The sequence below is a fragment of the Lacerta agilis genome, chromosome 10, assembly GCF_009819535.1.
Source record: "Lacerta agilis isolate rLacAgi1 chromosome 10, rLacAgi1.pri, whole genome shotgun sequence".
Classification (NCBI taxonomy): Eukaryota; Metazoa; Chordata; class Lepidosauria; order Squamata; family Lacertidae; genus Lacerta; species Lacerta agilis.
Window position 1 is genome coordinate 67,900,218 of NC_046321.1, and position 18,867 is coordinate 67,919,084.

Consider the following 18,867-nt stretch of genomic DNA (forward strand, 5'->3'; position numbering starts at 1 on the left):
AAGGGCCATGGGTTCTCCATCTCAGCAGTAATCTAAACCTTTAATGGCTATGAGAGAGTTAACGTCTGCCAGTGTCTACAGATCAAGTTGCTGCACATGAAGCTAGTAAGAAGTTAATTTCTTTTATTTATTGCATTTGTATTCCTCCAGCTCAGGGTGGCATGCATGGCTCTTGCCACCTCAATATTATCCTTGCAACAACCCTGTGAGTTCGGCTAGGTGAAGAGTTTTATGACTCTCCCAAGACCACCCAGTGAGCTTAATGACCAACTGGGGATTTGAACTGTGGTCTGCCATTATTTATTTGACACCATCTAGGCAAGAGAAAACAGTTAATGTCTACAGCATCTGTCATGTTGTTACAGCTTATTTAAAGGATTGGTTCTTAAGTGACATAGTTTCTTTCTTCCTGTTCCTTCAATCACATGTCAAAATTACATCAGAAGAAAGCAGTTGTGTGGGAAAGTCTGTTATGCTCAGGTTGGATGAGAGGAGGCAATATTGGCATAGTTCTTCCTGTGCGATGATTTTATATTCTTAAGGTTACTAGATTGACATGGGATGGATGAAACCATGGAACAGCAGCTGCCACACTATCATAAAAAACTGACACTTTAAAAAAGCATTTCCTAGCTTTGATTCATAACATTTAAGTGTTCTGCCAATAACTATCTACATAAATCTTAAGAAAATAACATAATCATTAACACATCTACAGTACCACTGGGAATACTGTTTTATTGTCCCAGGGATTATATAAGAGATAAAACAAGTGGAAGTGGTGGTGTTTGTCATTGTTATTGGTGTCCTTGCCTGTGAAAAAGCAGCTTGTGTTTTTTCTAGGCTTTCTGTACATGGCAGATATTTGTGTTTACAATAAACACATTGCCTCATGTAGTGGGATTTTGTATCTAAATCTGTTGTACTTGTTATTTCTTTAGCTTCATTAATAATCATTAATAATTCCTATATAATTCTATATAAGAATGAAAAAATCCGCCCCTCCCAGAATAGCATTCTCAGTATGGGCTAGCTTTGGGACAATACCTTCTGGGACTAGCATCCTGGTGAGTCTGACTAGGTTCTTGCATTCCATAAAATGGTGGTAGTCTGTATTTTGGTGGTGGAGGTAGACCTGAGGCAACAAGATTTCTGTCTGTTCTGTAGATATGCTGATGGGGAGGTGTTGGAACAGGCAACCACAACTGAGCTGATGGTGGGATCTCTTGTTCAAGCATTGGTGACTTCCGGGATTTCAGAATATCCATTTCCAAATCAATGTAGCTGAAGAAGGGTCTTCCATGAGATGTTGTAGATTGTAATCCAGTTATTTTTTTAGGATGTCTACAGCAGTGGAAGGCAACTATCAGAGTCACTATAATTGTAATGCATACACTTATTAACAAGGAAGTAAAAATGTTTCTTATCCAGGAATGGTTGTCAAATGTAGCCAAGGTGCTGTTTGATATCAGGGATTCATTCACTGGTTTTGTGATTGGTGAACAGATTCCACCAAAAGCAACTTCTTCAATTTGATCAATTTTGTAGGCTGGCAACATTGCCTCAACAAAATGTGGATTTATATTTCCACCAGGTACTCTTAGTTTCCTCAGCACACCCTGGATTTCATCCCTTGCACATCCGCTGGTCCTTGTACAGAAACAGCTGTTGTACCAGGTGATCACAGTGGAACCAGATTTGAGATCAAGTAGTATCATATTGCCAGGACAGCCAGCAATCAAATACTTGGAAAGCTTCTCAAAAAACAAGTTAACTCTAACCCTGTCTCTCAGAAAGGAGTGGTAACTATTTTTGTTCTTATGGTATAAGTATGACATGGGATAGTGGTTGGCCTGAGTAGTACAATGTGAGGGTATCGGATGTCCTCAGCCCTCTGAATCAGTGGCAAAGAGTAAAAATTCCTGAGGTGAGTACTGAAAATCGTGATCAAGTGGGTAACCATAAATGGTTTGATAATCTGAATTAAACTGCAACCAGCTTTCTGAACCTGTTGGTGAACCATCGGCTGGGTTTATTCCAAGGGTCAGCTGGGTTGTATTTCATCTTCCTGGTCATAAAATGTGTCTGGAGGTACTGAAAAGGAAAAATTGTGTCCAATTGTTGCTGTTATCCACTTAATGGCATTAACAACTCTTGGGGAGGTGTTTATTGGACCTACATAGGAGTGAAGGTAACAGAGGAAATATAAAAACCAAGTTTTCAGTAGTCTGACAAAAAATGACAAAAGGAATTTGTAAAATATTTATGTCAATTTATCTCACAGAATTTTTCTGAGATAGGCCTAGTGACTCACCCCCACTAAGACAGCTGGCCGCCTGCTTCAGGTGGATCATCCTAGGTGTAATTCTGGCCACTTCAATTCTGCTGCATACACACCATAGAATTATAGAATCTTTAGGGACCCTGGAGTGCAGGAATCTCAGCTAAAGCATCCATGACAGATGGCCATTCAACCTCTGCTTAAAAACCTTCAAGGAAGGAGAGTCTACCACCTCCTGAGGGAGACCATTCTACTGTTGAACAGCTCTTGCTGTCAGAAAGTTTTTCCGTATGTTTACTTGGAATCTCCTTTTTTGTAACTTGAAGCCATTGGTTCAAGTCCTACGCTCCAGAGCAGGAGAAAACAAGCTTCTTCCATGTGACAGCCCTTTAGATATTTGAAGATGGCTATCATATCTCCTCTCAGTCTCCTCTTTTCCAGGCTAAGCACACCCAGCTCCTCATAATGCTTGGCTTCTAGACCCTCGATTATACTAGTTGCCCTCTGCACACGTTCCAGCTTGTCAACATCCTTCTTAAACTGAGATACCCAGAACTGGACACAATATTCCAGGTGTGGTCTGACCAAGGCAAAATAGAGTGGTACTATGACTTCCCCTGATGTGGACACTATACTTATGTTGATGCAGCCTAGAATAGTATTCACTTTTTTGCTGCTGCATCACACTGTTGACTCATGTTCAGCTTGTGGTCCACCAAGGTCCCTAGATCCTTTTCACGTGTACTGGTAGTAAGCCAGATGTCCCCCATCCTATATTTGTTCATCTGGTTCTTCCTTCCTTCCTTCCTTCCTTTTGTCCCTATTGTTAGCGTGTGCCCAATTCTCCAATCTGTTAAGGTCATTTTGAATTTTGATTCTGTCTTTTGCAGCATTAGCTACCCTTCCCAGTTTTTTGTCATCTCCAAATTTGATTAGCATCACCTCAGTTCCTTCATCCAAGTAAATATGTTGAACAACGGGCCCAGGACAGAACCCTGTGGCACCCCCTTGTAACTTTTTCCCAGGATGACGAGGAACCATTAATGAATACTTTTTGTGTTCGGTCAGTCAACCAGCTACAAATCCACCTAATACTTCAACCCACATTTTACCAGCTTCCTCGTGAGAATATTGTGGGGGACTTTGCCAAAAGCTTTACTGTAATCAAGGCATTCCCCATATCCACCAAGTTTGTAATTCTATCCAAAAAAAAAAAAAAAAAAATCAGATTGGTCTGACATGAGTTATTTTTGAGAAAGTAATCAAGTACCTGATATCTGAAGAAGTGTGCATGCACACGGAAGCTCATACCAAGAACAAACTTAGTTGGTCTCTAAGGTGCTACTGGAAGGATTATTTTTATTTTTTATTTTGTTTTGACTATGGCAGACCAACACTGCTACCTACCTGTAACTGACTACAGACTGTTGACAGAAATGTGAAACAAACATAACTAAGCATTTCACTTGAACTGAGAGAAGAAAGCTTTTGCTTACTCAAGGTAATTGGTTTTATTACAGTAATGCTACCACAAGTTCAAACAGCCATGAAATGGGTAAAATAATTTGAAAGTATACAATATACCAATGGGGAGTGACTTGTTAACATCTGAGGTGAGGTGAGAATGGATGTGTATTTACTGCTCCTCGTCTGTATGTCAGGGCATTAAGCACACACTTAATAAAACCATTTAAACATAATTAAAATCACATTAAACTGGTAAAAACTGCAGTGTCAAAAATAGTCATGTGACTCATGAAACCTCGAAACCTCTCTGTGTAAACCTATGTGTTGTGTCATCTTGACAGCTATTTCCCCTGAAAGGCCGGAGGTGTAGCAGCTGAGGAGAAACGGTCCCATTTTACCGTACCACAAAATGGAGACTAATCAGCTGCTGTGTGAGAGGCCTCACCTTGTGTTGGCCCAAAGGCAAGAGTTGCACCCTATTTATCCTAAGCTCTTGGGAGACTTTACTCACCTAGAAAGCATGGGGTAGAGTGTGGGTCTCTTCATCCTTTTTGTGGCAACTGTTAATATTGCTAGTATTCCTAGTTTTATTTTTGTTTGTTTAAAATGTTCTTGGGCAACTGTTAATTACTAAGGTTATTTGGGCCAAACCCCTGAAAATTATTTAGAATGGGAGTCGTTGTGAGTGCCCCTTAATTCTTTGAACTAGGGCACACTTCTGAATATTTCTCATTGTCTAGATTTTTAAGTCTAGAATGTACCTTTTAGCTAAGTGCCTTTTAACCCTTTAGCTCGGGAACGCTTTCTTCTTACTGCCCTTCTATATGGAGATTTGGCTGTCATTTTGTTTGCTTATTGTCTTTTGCTTACTAATTAAACTATACTGTACATTTTGTTCTTTTATTATGCTAGTCATGGGGGGGGGTGGTCAAAAGGTGGTATATACATAAATTGAGGTTGTAGCAGTAGTAACAATACAAATGAAACCTGGTGCAAGTTACTCACATTGGATCAAAATTTGACACACCAATATTAATAGCTTACCTTGGTATAAAGTAGTGACATAGAATCCAGTTTGTTTGGACATATCTTTATTGGAAGTAATAGTTGACTTTTCCAGCAGTTCTAAAGTTAAGTCCCTGGTAATTTGGAAGTTAATTTTGGTTCCAAATGAGCTATCCAAGCTTAGATCACTTGTGTCTAGTTGTAAAGCATCGAAGCATGGCTTAGGAGTTCTAACAGCATTGCTGTCATAAGAGGCAATTTCATCTGTAGAAAAAGGTAACTCGGGGGTGACAGCAAATTCTGTAGACCAGGTAGGCAGCAAAGCATCATAAGAATGCTTGAATGATGATTGACTCATTTTATAAGATGGGTCACCTTCACGGAGTCTGCTGCTTGAAATCGAAGCACTGGATGATGCATCATAAATTAAATGTTGTGTTTCCCACAGGAGAGTGTCCATCTGGGATGTGGTAGGAGCTAATAGTTTGGTTTTTGAAATTAAAAGTTTGTCTGTCTCTGGAACAGTCATAAAAGACTCTGATGCAAGCGTGTATATTTTAATTACCTGTGGGCTAACCTGTGTCCTTTCAGACAAATTTTCCCCCATTGGTAGCATATTACTATGTCCAAATGATACAGGGGATTCTGCTGGTTTTGATAATGATAAACAGGGAGGAGCCATTGCTGGGGTGTTGCTTGTTCTTGATAGAAATCCAAATTCTAGTGAATGGACAAATGGGGATATCCTGAATTGCTGACTGCTGTGCATTGGCAAAGCTGAAGCATTGTTATTGTAATAGAACTGAGATGGACTTGTGTTGACTGGCAGTCTAAATTTGTGGGCAGAAGCACCACTTATGCCCAGTGATGTGATACCAATCAAATTGAAGCCTATATTCCTGCTGGGCACATCAATCAGCATTGTAGCTTGTGGTAAAGACATAAATGACTCTGAGGCATGTTTGTAGTTGCTGACCAGGTCTTGAATCTCGTAGCTACTATCTGATGAGAGCAGAGAAACTACAACATTGGAAAATAGGACTCTAGATGATGCTCTTAAATTCATCAGTGTTGACATGGATGTTAGAGGAAGATTCGCAACATATATGGTGTCTTTAGATAGTAATCCAGATGCTGTTAGCTGTGCATATGGGCCTGTATAATCGAGACTTCTTGCAAATTCCCCTGAGTATGCTAGAGATGCTGTTCTAGAAGCAGTTACATCTGGTGAAACTGAAGTTTCCATGTTGCGAGCAGGTATTGAGATCTGGGTTTTGCTCATTGGCACAGGAAAGTCTAAAAATATACTGTGGAATTGTGCTTTGGCTTGGATTTTTTAGGCATAGAATAGACATTTTGTTGTGGCACTTGAGACTGTAGTTCCTCCAGTATTGTTGGTGTTCTGGAAGCCACTTTACCCTCAAATTCTGTTGATGGTGATATCAGAGAAGGTGAAAGTTCAGAAGAAAGAGACTGGAAAATGGCAGATACTTGTGTTTTAATCTGACCGTTCAGTAACATGTGAATGGCTGTGGACCCTAAGGCATCCATGTAAGTGGGGATAACTTCTTTTACAGCTTCATACAAAGGTGATGAATTCTCACTAGGTATTTTAACAGACTGTGTGTATACCATAGTAGTTGACAAAATTGTTAAAGACTCTATTTTGGTTGGTCTCAGTACGAGTCCAGGAGTGGCCATTAATTGCCTCCTCTGCCGCTTTCCTAAGTGATTTTTTCCATTGCCTTCTTTTTGAAGTATTCTCCAGCCAGCAATTTCATACCCCAACAGCTGTGAGAGATGGTTTGACACCATATTGTGTTGTAGAATTTGTACTAATTCATAAAGCATAGTGAACACTCCAAACCCAACTGGCCACTGGATTCCAACACAATGCTTTTTCATAGTGTTGAGATATTGAATGTCTTCAGCTAATATGGTTAGATTCCAATAGTGTTTATTAAATGAGCTTTCAAATGAAGCAAGTGTCAATGAAGAGGGATGCAAATGGAGATAGTCTGCCATGGTGCAAACTAGATCTAGTCGCTTTTGAATTTCTAAATAATTTTCTGTATGAATTATAATCTCAGCAAAGGTGACCGACATTCCCCTTTCACACAGTGCTGCAGAACAGATACTGAAAGCCCCAAAACATGTGCTATTAAAATAATTTGGCATTAAAAAGGGTTATCTTACTTATTTAGAAAATATATATAAACAGCATAATAATACAGTATACATAAAGCAAAATAAAATATGCAGTTCAAGTCAGCGAAATGTAAAATCAAATGGTAGATTATATATCTGAATAGGCTTGTTGAAATAAAGTTTGTAGTGGGCGTCTAAATTAATATAGTGAGGGTCCCTGCCTAATGTTAACAGGCAGGGAGTTCTTAGGCATAGGTGCTGTCCTTACAACTGACTCCTTACAACTGTGGAATGAATATTATATGGCACTTGTAATAATGCAAGCTCTGTAGGTCAAAGTAGTTGAGTAGGTACATAAAGGGCAAGGGAATCATTCAAGCAAACTCTCCCCCAGCTGTTAAGGGCTTTATGCACCAATAGAAAAACCCTTAACTTGGGCCGGGAACAGATCAGCAGCCAGTGTAGACCTTTGTGCAGAGGTGTAAATATGCTTTTGTCTTGCTCCTGTCAGCAGTCGTGTTGCAGCACTCTGCACTAACTGCAGTTTCTGAACCAATTGCAAGAGATGCTCCGCCTAGAGTGCACTGCAGTACAGTAATCTAAACTTGAAGTTACCAGTGCCTGGACTACTGTGGTCAAGTTATCCTGGTCCACAAACAACCCCAGATGGAAAAGGCACTCCTAGTCGGCTGGCAGAGTGTTTTTCACCCCCTGGCAGTTATTCTAAGGGATGCCAAGGGCACTGATTTTATCTCTAATGTTATTTAATATCTACGAAATGTGTATTTCTGTTTGAGGAAAGAGCTTGGACCCAGCAGAGGTTCTCTGAACAGAAGTGAAGGGAGGTGATTTATATTTTCCCTGGTTTTCTGCAGTCATCTTTGCTGCTTCTCACTCTCTTTCAGAGGGTCCCCCAACCCTCCAGAGCAGATGGCAGGTATAAGGGGGCTGCAGGGAGAAGGGGGAGATGAGACCTAAGAGGGCCTTGTTTTGCTGATGGAACCTTGGATCCGACCTGTGTCTTTTTCCAGCTTTGTTCTGAATATGTTACACACACACACACACTTCAGAATAAACGAAATAGAAGAAGAAGAAGAGTTTGGATTTGATATCCTGCTTTTCACTACCTGAAGGAGTCTCAAAGCGGCTAACATTCTCCTTTCCCTTCCTCCCCCACAACAAACACTATGTGAGGTGAGTGGGGCTGAGAGACTTCAGAGAAGTGTGACTAGCCCAAGGTCACTCAGCAGCTGCATGTGGAGGAGCGGGGAAGCGAACCCGGTTCACCAGATTACGAGTCTGCCGCTCTTAACCACTACACCACACTGGCTCTCATAATCATAATCATCATAAATAATGATAAATTTCAAATATATTCTTTTTTGGAAATTGCTGCAACTTACCTGTCATGCTGTTGGTCTGCGACCACTTCCTTTTCATGGACAAGAGCACCATTGTGAACATGAATTGCAAAGTTTGCACCAGCTGTTGGTGTTTTCCAGCCACAAGACTGTCCATATGCAACTATAGTTAGATGGTATTCTCCACTCTCCTCCACCATTGGCAGTCCTTGAAGAGTTTTTGTGTTAGGGTTATATTCCAACCACTTTGGTAAAGCTGAACCACTAGCCAGAGTAACCTGTTTAATTAAAAAAAAAAAGACGTGGGACACCATAGCAGGACAACTAATACAGGTCTTTCACAGCCAGCTATTTCCTACTCATTAGCTCCCATTCAGGAAACATCTACCAGTCATTCTGGTCAATAACAAGCAATTTCTAGAACAAAGGAAGATTGCTCAGTCCCCATAATACTCTGAACAACTAGAAGTTAGATTTTTCACAGCCAAACTAGATGTATTGCGAGCAGACCATCAAATAGTCATAAAGGGAAGAATATGAGTTAATTTCAAATGCTCCCCCCACCAATTTACAGTTTTCATACACTACCAGTTTTGTTTATTTAAAAGATGCACCAGCAGAAGTCAGATGCTTCCTCATCAGAAGTCAGAGTTACCACATCTAGTGGTTAAGATGTGGTTGTTTGGACAACTCACCTGAAGCAGGGCTGCCATTTCAGGTTTTACACACGGGAGTGCAAGTTTCTCAGCAAGATGTAAAGGAACACTCTTGGATATAATTAATATACTTGTAAGGGAGCAAGCCTCAGTGAACACTGTGGGCTTTATTTCCAAGTATGCATTTGTGAGATAAGAATCATGCTGATAATTTCAAAAAAAACCTGCATATTTTAGAAGCAGTTGTTATAATTTTGTATTTATACCTCATAAAAACTACATTGGTGTTATTGACACAAGTCAAACAACCATTGAATTAATTAGAACAATACTAATTCACTGTGCATAACCAACAGGTTGACCAAAAATATAGGTGTTCCTGTGGTATAAGCATACAGGGAGAAATGACCCCCCATTTCCCTCTTTAAAGGGCATCCATGCCCTGCTGTTTTCATAGAATCCTAGAGTTGGAAGAGACCACAAGGGCCATCCAGTCCAACCCCCTGCGAAGCAGGAAACACCATATTTTACAGCATATTTTACAACTGAACAAAACCATTTAAATACTGTGACTGGTACCAGACAGAAATATTGCCAGCAGTGTTACATTACCTTGTAGTGAGTTATTTTCCCTTGGAAAGCAAATGGTGATATGGGATAAGAAAAAACTCTCCCCGCAACTGCTCTTGCATCTTGAACTCCTTGCAAAGTCTGTATTTCTTCACATGTCCTATGCAGAACAGCAGGCCTGATTGTGGTGAGATATACCAGGGTGAAGAGCAAGGACAGAGCCATCGGAATTTGCCTCTGCAGCAGCAAAGTGGCACCTGAGGAAAGACAAATGTCACAGGGGGCTGTCTGAGGCAGCCATTCTTAGACAGGCTGTGTAATAATCAAGGAAGGTGGATGTGGTTGTCTCATCACAAAGGTCAGAACTGTAGAAAAATAAAGCATTGTTAAAAGTTAACAAGGCAGGATCATTTGAAACCCATACAAGACTTACATAAGGTTTCTTTACTTGAGAATCATCCTAACGTGTTTCCTTAAGAGGTTATGATGGTGTTTCCCCAGTTCATCTCTCTCCTAATGATGAAGAAGGCCAGTTTGGTATCTGGGAGATGAAATGCTATACTAGGGCTCCCTGAGGGGGGTCTTCAACTAGCAGCTTCAAAACAAAACGAACAAACAAAGACCCTCAAGTCCATTTAGTTTAGCGGTTCACTGTCATTGTAAGAGCGCACCCAATGAACAGGGAATATAACATGGAGGACAATACCAAATGCCTAAAAGACACTTGCTTCCTTGACATGAGAGAAGCCATGTTAGAAGTCATGAACAGAGAGGGGAGAATACCACCCCCCTCCACAGTATGTGACTATCTATCCATCTTTGAAAGAATTCGCCTTCTTCCTTCTCACCTCTGTGCTTTGAAGAAGAAGTCCCCACTGAAGGAAAACGAACCAGCTCCAGAATGTGTTCCCTTTCTAAAATATTCAAACCCTTATAAGGTTTCTCTTTCTCTGTTCTGCATCTTACTGCAACATGTATATTAGTTGCAAGAAAAACCCTTTCACTATCAGTAGAATTGTATTATAGGTTCTGCAGAAATAAATGCAACAAAGTGTATCCTTGAACCCCATTTTAAATCGAATGTATTCTTTTTGTACTCTTTTTACCAGTAGCCTGTATTTTTATATGCCTGTAGAAAATAAGTATCTACTTTTGTTATATGTAACAAAGAAATTTATAGGAACATATTTTACTGTTGGAACTTGCTTAGACCACTCTAATGATAATTACTATTCCCGTTCGAGGGTTGAACTGTCATAATCTTCTGCTCCTGCAGTGCCATCTACTGGGCTTGCAAGAGGTTACACCAGAAATTATACAACAAACAATGTCTATAGGGAAAAACCATTTATTTAAGAGGAGGGACAAGTGTCAAATAGATCTCCAGCCGGTGATAATCCGGGCTTTGATGTGCATAGAAATACTGGCTTCATCCTGTAGATTAAAGGAAGAACAGACTTAATTAATCAAGGCTAAAAGTAAACAGAAATCCAAACAACACACATTGATCAATGTCATGGCAAAAATGACACACACCCCCAACTTCCAAAGATACCACTTACCTCATCACCTCACACCCCTTTTGTTGTCTCTGCCACTTCGCGCCTTTCCCGTATAAATTGTATAAAAGTCACCGCATGTCATTTGTTTGGGGTTCTTCACTCCATCGGTGCTGAACCTCTGTTGCAACAGAATATTCTTTGGGTATAAACCACCTTGCTTTTGTGAAGCCCTTGGTCTGCTCTCTGTTTTTTGTATGCTGGTAAGAGCTGAACCACCGAGCGCTCTCTCCGGGGCATTGCAAGCTCCCTTCTGGGGCGGAATCCATTTTCCTGTAACAGTCCCGGGAAGACAGAATTAATTATTTCACTGTCAATGATTTTTTGTATGTGATTCAGACTAAAGACATAAGCTCATCCCGAGCAAGTAAACCAGCCCTTTAAGCTAATTAAAGATAAAGGACCCCTGGATGGTTGTTGTTGTTGTTGTTCAGTCATTCAGTTGTGTCCGACTCTTCGTGACCCCATGGACCAGAGCACGCCAGGCACGCCTATCCTTCACTGCCTCTCGTAGTTTGGCCAAACTCATGTTAGTAGCTTCGAGAACACTGTCCAACCATCTCATCCTCTGTCGTCCCCTTCTCCTTGTGCCCTCCATCTTTCCCAACATCAGGGTCTTTTCTAGGGAGTCTTCTCTTCTCATGAGGTGGCCAAAGTACTGGAGCCTAAACTTCAGGATCTGTCCTTCTAGTTTGACTGGAGTGCAGCACTCATCTCCGCTTTCAGGCCGAGAGAGCAGCTTTTCCGGGTCATGTGACCAGCACGAGTAAACTACTTCTGGCACATGCAACACTGTGATGAGTGCCAGAGCAAACAGAAATGCCGTTTACCTTCCCTCCGCTGCAGTACCTATTTTTATTATTAAAGATTTTCTTGATTTACATAGGTAATGCAATGTCTCTCTCGTATTTTTCCATATAACAATTTTACAAGTCGGTTGTTGTTGTTGAGACTAGGGATGCGGGTGGCACTTTGGTTTAAACCACTAAGCCTCTTGGGGTTCCCGTTGCTTTGTCCCAGCTCCTGCCAGCCTAGCAGTTCTAAAGCATAGGCCTACCAGCGTGATTCATTTTTATGAGATTTGATAATCCCAAGAAAAAAGGAAAACCACCCGAAATGAAACAAAACTACCAGAAATGTCTAATGAGTATTAACACCAGAATGCAAAAACAAAACTTCTCAAAAGAAGCAATAAAGCAAAGGTGCAAAAAAGGCTAATAAATGGAAAATGAAACCAGCAGAAGACGAACCCCAAACGAAGCACATTCACCAGAAACCAAAGAACCAGTGAAAACGAATATGCTAAGTGTTGGTTAATATCGGGGTTTGTAGTGATTTTGGACTTGAATAAGTTGCCTGCTTGTTGTTTTTTATATTTGTTTCCAGTTTCTTGTGGCTTTGCTGCTTCTTTTGGTTTCTGCTGATTTGCTTAATTTAGGGTGATTTTGCTTGTTTCTTCCATTTCGTTGTTTTGCTTCTTTTACTTTGATCAGTTCTGGGGGTTTTGGTGAATTGTTTCTTTCCCCTTGATCTGGCTTGTTTTTCATGTTTTTTTCTGGTATTGCTACATTTTGGGAATATTTATTGTTTTTTGTGTTTCTTGTGGTATTTCTTAAATTTTATGAGATTTGATAACCCCCCTAAACCAAGCCAAAACACAAGAAATGCAAAAATGAATTGCAAAGAAGCAGAACTACCAGAAACCCAAAGAAATACAAACTGAAGGAAAAGCAAAATTATTATGAAATGACAAAAAAGCAAATTCACCAGAAAGCAAAAAAACAACTAATAAAGACAAAAGCCTACTAAAAACCTGTGAAATGAAGCAACACCACAATAAACAAATAACAAGAAACAAAAACAAAAACAAAAAAACACAACTGCAAAAAGGGGCAAAGTGTTGTAAAAAAGAGAGAGCACAGGTTGAGGATTATGGTTGGGTTTGAGTTAGGGTTAAAACAAAACAAAAAATTAAAAAAAACCTTCCAGTAGCACCTTATAGACCAACTAAGTTTGTTCTTGGTATGAGCTTTCATGTGCATATCTGAAGAAGTGTGCATGCACACGAAAGCTCATACCAAGAACAAACTTAGTTGGAGTTAGGGTTAAAGTTAGGGTTAGGGTTAGAGTTAGGGTTACAATTACAGTTAGGGTTAGGGTTAATTTAGGGTTAGGGTAACCATTACAGTTGTGCTTCGGGTTCAGTTTTGTGTTTGTGTTTGAGTTAGGGTTAGGGTTAGCATTAGGGTTAAGGTTGTGGTTCTGGTTCCCGTTCCAGTTAAGGTTAGGGTTGGGTTTGAGTTAGGTTTAGGGTGTGGTTCTGGTTCTGGTTTGGGTTAAGTTTAGGGTTCAGGTTGGGTTTGAGTTAGGGTTAGCACTAGTGTTAGCATTGGTGCTAGAGTTAGGGTAAGGGTTAGAGTTAGTGTTAGGTTAGTGTTAGTGTTAGTGTTAGTGTTAAGTCTAGGGTTCAGGTTCAGGTTTGTGTTAGGGTAAGTTTAGGTTTGGGTTTGAGTTAGGGTTAGCATTAGTGTTGGTTAGGGTTAGGGTTAAGGTTAGGATTCAGGTTGGGTTAGTGTTACTGTTAACGTTAGTGTTAAGTCTCAGGTTAAAGTTTGGGTTCAGGTTCGGGTTCACATTAGGGTTAAGGTTAGGGTTGGGTTTGAGTTATGGTTAGCATCAGCGTTGGGGTTTGGGTTGGGTTTGAATTAGCGTTAGCGGTAATGTTAGGGTTAGGTTAGGTTATCTGCATGTGGTTGCGTGGATGGGTTGGGTCTGGGATGCTGACTCCTAGGGGCTTAGCCCCTTTCAGACCCCTATTTTTAATTCACTGGGAGCCGAGCCCCCTCATTTCCAACCTGTCGTCACATGATCACACAAGCCAGGAACATGGTGGCTCCTTCACCTTCCACAGAGGGGAAGCAGCTCCCCGGCCTGTGGCGGTGGCAGGAGGACCCCACCCACCACCCACAAAGGCCTCCACCTCTACTGCAAGGCCTCCATTGAGGTCTGCTACATCTGCAGACATACGTCTGGAAGCTGGGCTGCACTTCTCTCTGTGGCAGGCTTCAACGGAGGCCTTGCGGCGGAGGTGGAAGCCTTGGCCTAGTTGCGAAGGTAAGGTGGTGGGAGGCAGGTAGGCAGTGGCAGCAGTCTAGGTTGTGTCTGTAGGCATGGGGTGCTGGTGCTGGTGGTGGGAGGCCAAGCATGGAGCCTGGCGTCATACACGTGTGACATCACAATGTCACATCACACACAATACTGCCCCCCCCCCCGCAATCTGGGGTGCAAGTTGGCACCTATGGTTGGTGTTGTGGCTCTGATTTCAGCACTCTGACATAGCAGGCAGGAGACAGCTTCTTCATGTAACATTCTTTATTCAGGCAAACAAGACTGGAGACTGAGGAGAGGGAGGCTACATTTATAGGGACAGAAGACTGGCTAGAAAGGATACATTTCGGAGGGAACAATCTCAAGCAATCACAAAGCTACCTTTTGGTGGGAACCAATAAGACTGAGGATCCAAATACAGCAGCTTAAATGAACCAATAGTAGCTGTTCCTTCTGGAACAGAAAGGCAGTTACTTTACCCTAATGCGAATACAGACAATAGTAATACAGATATAAAAACCAACACCTGGGTCAATTTTTTCCACAACTTGTCTACTGATCTGATGAAATACCTATACAGTAGAAAGCACATATTTTGATGCAGGAACCAAAATGCCATGAAAATCTACTCCAGCTCTAGGCCTAAGCCACACAGATGGCCACATTTTTACAACAGTCTGCACCAGGTGCCTGACAAATCTTGACAAAACTCATCTAAACGGAAGGCTGACAGGCTTAAATGAAGTAAAAGCTAGAAAACAAGAATCTTTTGAACTTCTTCCGAAAGTCATCATACAGCTTTGATTTAAGGCGCTCTCTTGTGAGGCGCTTGTTAAAATCCAGCAGACCTGGTGACTCTGGGGTTTAATGATCAATAAAACCGATTAAGGCTAAGGTGATTTTGATTGGGCTTCCTTCAGAGTGAGATGCTATTATCTGACAGGAGGCTGAGAAGTGTCATATGCTTTTAGCAGGCTACAGAGGAGGAGGAGAATCCATCTACCTGAGTATTTTTATGGGCATACCATTGCAACATGCATTTCATCAGCTGAGAGCAAAGAGTAGATGATAATGCCAGTAATAACCCCCCCCCCCAGCCAGGCACAGATGAATTGAGCTTTTTATGAATGCAGAATGGTTAGTGGAAGGTTTTCTCCAAGTGTTTCTGCAGTGCAGGGCAGTGTGGCCTCATTGGTGACATAAGGTGGCAGATCAAGAGAAGCAGCACAGCCTGACCCAAGACAAACAGATGCACATGCAGCTCACCAACTACAAATGATGTATGTCTGTAAAACTTAGCAAAGGTTTTCTTTCCACCACCCCCAAAAGCTCCTCCTAATTTCCTCTCCTTCACCTCATGATCCAGCAGTCAAAAAGAGTGGCTGACTAGCTGTGGCAAAGGGCACTTCTTCAAAAATGATACTATAAGGCAAGCCCCACCCTGCACAATCGATCACATGATGTGGTGTGCACACACCATTTGAATGGTTTAACTTTTGGGGGGGCAGCCCTCGCAAATATTTCAGGGGGGCAAAGACCCCTTGATCCCTAGGAGTTGGCTCCTATGTATGAGCAGAAGAAGGACTTTTGTACCAAGACTCCTTCCTTTCATTCCACTTCCCCTTCAAATTGTCACAGAAGAGGCAGCTAATAGTAAGCATGCCTAATTTGCATTTAAAAGGATAATGAGAAATCGGGTTCTACCTTGAGTAAGAGCAACAGGTTGCGGTCGGGACCTGGCAAGACACTTCCCTGTCCTATGGGGGTGGGGCCGGCAGCCGGCCTTAGCTGCAATAGGGTCAAGAGGTGTTGCTGGGCAAAGCTAGATGTAGCAATTTGTGATGGACAGCCCAGCGTCCTTTATATTCCTCTGCACGCAGGGTGATCTCTCTCTTGGCTGTGAGCTTCTGATCACCCATCCCGCCCCCCCTCTTTTTTCTTAGGCCTCTGCTTGACCTTGCAACTGCCTGTCATGGGGTCGTCTGCTTTTGGGGCAGAGGCCCAGTAGGAATTTTTCCATCTGGCTGATTGGCTGTTGCCATTTGGTTTTCACCTACTGCAGTAGCAACTTGTCACAACTTGTAAGGTTGGCGGTTAGGCATTGGTTCCTGTGTGGATTGCTGGATGGGCAGTGCCCACATCCAGAATCATGATGATACTGGGAATTCCGTTAAAGGAATCCGGCGGCTCTTATGCTTTGTCCGAACCCCCGGTAGGGGTTAGGGCCGTAGCCGAGCCCCCGGGACCTCTGGGAGAGGGTAGTTTGACCCCAGCTCCTTAACTCTCCCCAGTTGCACTTTCCCAATTGCTGGCTGTATGCCAGCCTCTGTCCCAGTAGGACAGTAGTCTGAACCAATGCCTACGCAACCACTCACCGAATTTGTATTTAAATAAAGTTGTGGCCTAAATTATTGCCAAAAACCCAAACAAAATTTATGTCTCCTGTTTAATTCATTGGGGGTGGCTTGAGGTCCTCGATACACAACTCCATTACCTTCCCGCTGCAAAGGTACCTAATTTATCTACTTGCACCAGTGTGCTTTCCAACTGCTAGGCTGGCAGAAGCTGGGATAGAGAAACGGGAGCTCACCCTGTTGTGCAGATTCGAACCGCCGACCTTACAATCGGCAAGCCCAAGAGACTCATTGATATAGACCACAGCGCCACTCACATCCCACCCACATGAAAGGTGTATTATGTACCCTGTACACAGCCTGAGACGCAGTGCTCAATAATCAAAATACATTCTGTAATTGCCATCATTTCAGACTCAGTCCCCCTCTCCCCACAGCCCAGGACTGGCCCCATACATTTTGGCACCTGAAGCAAACCACCCAGCGGTGCTCCTCCTTTCAAGGAAAAATGGCTGAGGGAAGTTCTACCTCAGGAACAAGGAGGAATAAAGGTCTGCAATGGGATCTGCTGTCCCTGTGGACCCTGCCACCTGAGACAGTCACCTCACCTGGCCTCGTGGCCCTGCCCCACAACTCTGAAAGGCAGGCAGTAGCATTCAGCAGCTCTCCTGTTCTCTCCCGAAAAAGATTAAACAGCCCCCGAGGCTGTAGCCTTTCTGTTGCTGACAATGTAGTCTCAATCAAGTGTTCATAACTTAAAACTCTCACCATCCCTTGCTATTGTGCATTTGACAGAAGAGTCAATGCCTTAAGCTGCAATATGGGTACTTAATTTTTTTTTAAATGAATCTGTCTCCATACAATTTATTTGACTTTCAAATTCTACCCCTTCTTCCTCTGAGATAATGAGAACAATGTTGCAACACTCCCCACACAACACTTTCCAGAGGAAAGACAAGAATTTATCTTTTGACATCCTTCAAGATGCATTCTCTTCTCCCCGCCCCACAGCTTTATTCTAAAACAGGCAGCACCCACACAGTTTGCATTCTGCCAGGTCTTATTACATACCCTCCAACATTCCTCAGAAGAAATTAGGGACATTTCTCATTCCCTCCCAACTGATCATTTCCTATCGAAAGAAGAGCAAGGGCCGCCACCACATGCCCCCCACTGTCCTGAGAAAATCTCTTAATTCTGATTTTATTTTATTATTATTTGGTAGATTTAAAAAGAAAAACACACACCAATAAATAAATTGTAGAAAGAGGCAAAGTTAGACGCGGATGAACAAAGCATTCTTTTTTTTTTTTTAAAAAAACTCCTTGCACTCTGCTCTGCTCCCCCTTCCTCCCCCTGCCCTCTACCTGCCCCTCAGAGCCAGTGTATCACACAGGGCTGGGCTTCTGCAGCAGCAGCGTTTGACCTCCTCACTGGCTCTTCAGCAGCCACTGCAAGCTGCCCAAAGGAGGCCTGCAGAAGCACCACGGAGAGGCCATGCAGAGGCAAAGGGTGCTCCCTTCACCTCTCGGAACAATCTCCGGCTCCTCTCCTGCCCCAGCTCAGTGGGTGGGGGAAATAGGGACATTCTCAGTTCATGAAACATACATGGTTCCTCCTCCACCAACAAACAAGTTTCATAACCCTGTGAGGTAGGTGAGTGACTTTCAAGGTTATTCAGTGAGCTTTGTAGGGGGGATTTGAACCTGAGCCCACCAGATCCTAGTCTTAACACTGTCGACAACACATGACATTGGTTCATTTGTATCTTACCCTCTGCTCCCAAATAACCAAGCTGTGTAAATAATGCAATTCACACCGAGGCTACTGGTTTTTATTTATTATAAGACTGAATGCACTGTTGCCAGAGCTTAATGTCCTCTTTCCACAGATCTTGATAAAGGTTACAAAATAATTAGACATGCCCAATAGTTTCACTTCCTCTCAATCACAGGGACCAGTAGTCGATGACAGTGCAGTCTTTGTGAGGCTGTATTGCTCTCTCAGCTTCCCAACACCATGCTCCACTGCTGCATCACAAGAGGTGAAGGGGCAAGGCAGCAGGGAGCTCAGCACTATGTTGGTGCGGTGCATTGGATTGGCTCCACCACTGCGCCACCACTATGCTGAGCACCCAAGGCTGCTGCACCCATAGGGGGCAGCAGATCCAGCCTCCAAGGAACGCATCGCCTGCTGCTGCCATTGCCACTGCTGCAGTGGCAGCAACAGTGCAGTGCACTCATTGGAGGCCAGAAGTACCTTCTCCTTGGCACCCCTCCCCCCCAAAATACCACCTCTACAGTGACCTTCTGGCAAATAGGTGTTGCTGCTGGTCTCCTCCCACCCTTATTCCCAATG

At 42.6% G+C, this 18,867-nt stretch overlaps 1 protein-coding gene across 1 annotated transcript; it reads right to left on the reverse strand.

Moving 5' to 3' along the window:
• Positions 1–967: 967 nt before the first annotated feature.
• LOC117054585 (dystroglycan-like) lies at positions 968–14,072 on the reverse strand. The gene is given in 10 exon segments (XM_033163541.1): positions 968–1,816; positions 1,819–1,863; positions 1,866–1,895; positions 1,898–2,062; positions 2,065–2,175; positions 4,793–6,040; positions 6,043–6,890; positions 8,305–8,540; positions 9,531–9,790; positions 14,009–14,072. Coding segments are annotated over 10 exon segments (3,804 nt in total). The 3' UTR covers positions 968–1,019.
• Between the last annotated feature and the right edge of the window lie 4,795 nt (positions 14,073–18,867).